At 35.0% G+C, this 3,322-nt stretch overlaps 1 protein-coding gene across 2 annotated transcripts in view; it reads right to left on the minus strand.

Moving 5' to 3' along the window:
* Positions 1–540: 540 nt before the first annotated feature.
* The window catches only part of phex (phosphate regulating endopeptidase homolog, X-linked), a 14,666-nt gene continuing 11,884 nt past the window's right edge, over positions 541–3,322 (minus strand). For both annotated transcript variants that reach the window (XM_053674936.1, XM_053674937.1), the window contains one exon: positions 541–3,100. In XM_053674936.1, coding sequence (XP_053530911.1) covers positions 2,998–3,100 — 103 coding nt within the window. In that variant the 3' untranslated portion in view covers positions 541–2,997. The remainder of the gene's footprint in view (positions 3,101–3,322) is intronic.

Raw genomic sequence — 3,322 nt, forward strand, 5'->3', positions numbered from 1 at the left:
CTCACTTTTTTTTTTTTTTTACAAAACTTCAGCTCTGCTCAACTTGTTACCTTCACACACACACACACACACACACACACACACACACACACACACACACACACACACTACCGTGTAAAGTCTCAGGCATCCTGTTTCTTTAGTACAAACTTTGTTGTAGATTTTTATTTGATGGCTTCTACATTAACGAGTCAAAAACATTTATTTAATTAATTAAATTGGTGTGTGTGTGTGTGTGTGTGTGTGTGTGTGTGTGTGTGTGTGTGTGTGTGTGCACGCACGCATGTGTGAGGAGTCTATTTCCAGGACGTCGGCTGCTATTATTACTTCACTCCAATTTCCTGCTGTGTGCCTCAGACTGAACTCATATATTCAACCTCATTATTTATTTCACACACACACACACACACACACACACACACACACACACATACACATCTTTATGAATACAAGGCATAAGAAAACCTAAAAACTTATTTTAATACAAACATTTTATTCATGTTTTATACATATATATACACACACACACACACACACACACATATATATATAATTTTAATACATATAAAACATCACCACAGTGAATTAAAATAGATTACAAATTGATCAAAAACATTGAACATTGCATAGTTTGCATCCAACAGATAAATCATTTAGGGGAAAAAAGACAGAAAAATGTAAGATATTATTAAACCTACGCTTGGGGCTTCATAACACATTTATAGGCAATAAACAAGTCATTTAGAATAAATAAATAAAACAATAAAATGGTGACGTCACTTTTAAAAACGAAAGTTAAAGGTTTTCAATTGTAAGCCTTTAGTAAGAAAAATGAATTTAATTCATCTTCAAAACGTTTACATGATATATTAAAACGTTTAAATGCATTTAAACGTAAATGCATTATTATTATTATAATTATTATTATTATTATTATTATTATTGTATAAAATTTTTTTAAGGGATTTGGGATTATTACATGACATTTCCAATGTATTTATTTATTTATCCATAAGTGAAGCTGCATGAGGAATACCGTACATAGCGCTTCATAAGCGTGTTATAAATGAAACGCTGATTCAGTTGGAGATAAATAACTCGTAAGGCCGTCTTCAATAACTGAAGTTATATCGTATATCGTGTATGAAATAGATTTAATAAACAGATGATCTAAGACAGGAATGTCTCGTAGAAGCGTCATAAAGTGTTATGAATGTTCTGAAGACACTAATCATTTAAAGACTAAATATTGATTACAGTTGATTACATAATTCAGCTTCTTCTCTTGCTTTTTCATAGAAAGGCTAAAAACGGTCACCTGATGAGTCTCAACACTTCACACGGTGCTTATGAACGCTTTACGAAGCCCCAATGTAGTGCTATCACTACTGTTACTGATAATTATTTACTATATTACATTCAGATACAGTGCTTTTCCTCCTGGAATGATTTTCTTCTCAATCACAATTACGATAGTTTAAACAATAAAAATGGAAGAGAAAAAAAGCGCTAATAAACAGCTAAGCGAAGCTAATATGCTAGCCACAGCACTACGGTATGAACAGTAATTGACCCCAGGTCATATACCAGATTATTATAGATTATTATAGATTATTAATATTGACACATAAAGTTGTTTAAAATGCCATGTCACTTGTCCAGTTGGTTAGCTATCGTGCTAAATCTGGCTAGCTAGCGAGCATTGGCAAGTATGATTTAAAAGTTCTACTCTTTTGTTTTCATTTCAAATAATACAACAAAAAAATTGTATGAAAAGTGGCATGAAAAATAGTGTACTCTCACCTGATTGGCTAACTCACTGGGCTAGTGTGGTGTAAGGAACAAAATGTTAATCTAAGTAGAACTTCTAAGTAGACCCCTTTTTTCGGACGCTAAGAACCCTTAACAATCAAAGTATCTAAAAGTGTTCTTAGCTTCCTATAAGTGTTCTTCTTGGAACTCCTTTCGAGAGGGAAACACTCTGCTATAGGCTCCTACTTTGAAACTTTTAGGGTTCCCCAGAGGATCACCAAAAGAACGCTTAAGGGTTCTAAATTTAAGTTTTGTTTCTGAAAGCAGCAACCTTACTACACTCTTAGGCAAAAAAAAAAAATAAATAAATAAATAAAAAATAAATTAGTTATAAGGTTAGTTATAAGGTACCCTGGAAGGTTCTATGTAGAACCCTACAACAAAGTGTTCTATAAGAAAAGGTTCTACATTTTTGGAAGCTAATTAACTAACCCTAACTATCTCGTTCTTTAACCTTTCTATAATGGCTCTACTTGGAACTTTTTTTGAGAGGAAAACACTCTACATAGGAACCAGAGGAAAACCCAGAGAACCCTCAAGCGTTCTAAATGTAGTCTTTTTTTCTGAAGGTTACATTAGTACGCTCTTAGCGGAAAAACATACCTCTAGTTGTAAAATGTTTTTTTTTTACTTGTTCCACTGGTGGAACCCTTAAATGTGCTGTGTAGACCCCTGTGTAGAACCTTAGACAATGAATTTGGGTAACCAAGGTAAGATAGGTATAAGGAACCCTGAAAGGTTCTATGTAGAACCCTACAACAAAGTCTTGTCCACTTTTGTAAAAGCTAAGAACCAAAATTATACATTTAGAAAAAAAAAAGTTCTTTAAAGGTTCATACCTTTCTAAAAGGGTTCTTCTTGGAACCTCCTATGATTGGGATTCACTCAGGTGTATGGATCTACACAGAATGTTCCACCTGAGTGACAGTGGAGGATGGATCTCATTTTCAGAATGTTCAGGTTCCACAAAGATGTTCAAACTTCCAGATTCTCGGACAGCAGAGATCAGACGGAGGTGATGAGGAGAAGAATGCAACACATGAAGTGTTCCTGGGTTCCAGTGTAGGAGAACCAGCAATACAGTGGTCTACAGAGGCCTAATTCTGGTTAGAACACTGCGGCATGGTTCATTGGTCGAGGTTTGGCCCATGTTCAAGAACTAAGAACTTGCCATATTCTCCAGTGCTACCACACTCGGCATGACTCCGCCCCCCTGTTCATGACTGATGTTGTGGGGCAGTTAAAGGCCTTGTGGAACTCCTCGAAGTTACTCATAGCACCAATGACCCTTTAGGACACAAATTAAAAAATATATATATTTTTAAAATCCCTCTGGAGGAACCCTTAAAGGTGTTATGTAGAACCCTACAGTGCCTTTCAGAAGGTTTCAAATAGAGCTTCTTTAGAAAGTATGTTATGCTACCCTCAAGAGTTCTTTAAAGATTCATTTGGTAATTAAGGGTTCTTCTTCAACGTGTTCTACCTTCCGATAAGAAAAACTCTTAATGGG

The sequence above is a fragment of the Ictalurus punctatus genome, chromosome 23 (genome assembly GCF_001660625.3).
Source record: "Ictalurus punctatus breed USDA103 chromosome 23, Coco_2.0, whole genome shotgun sequence".
NCBI lineage: Eukaryota > Metazoa > Chordata > Actinopteri > Siluriformes > Ictaluridae > Ictalurus > Ictalurus punctatus.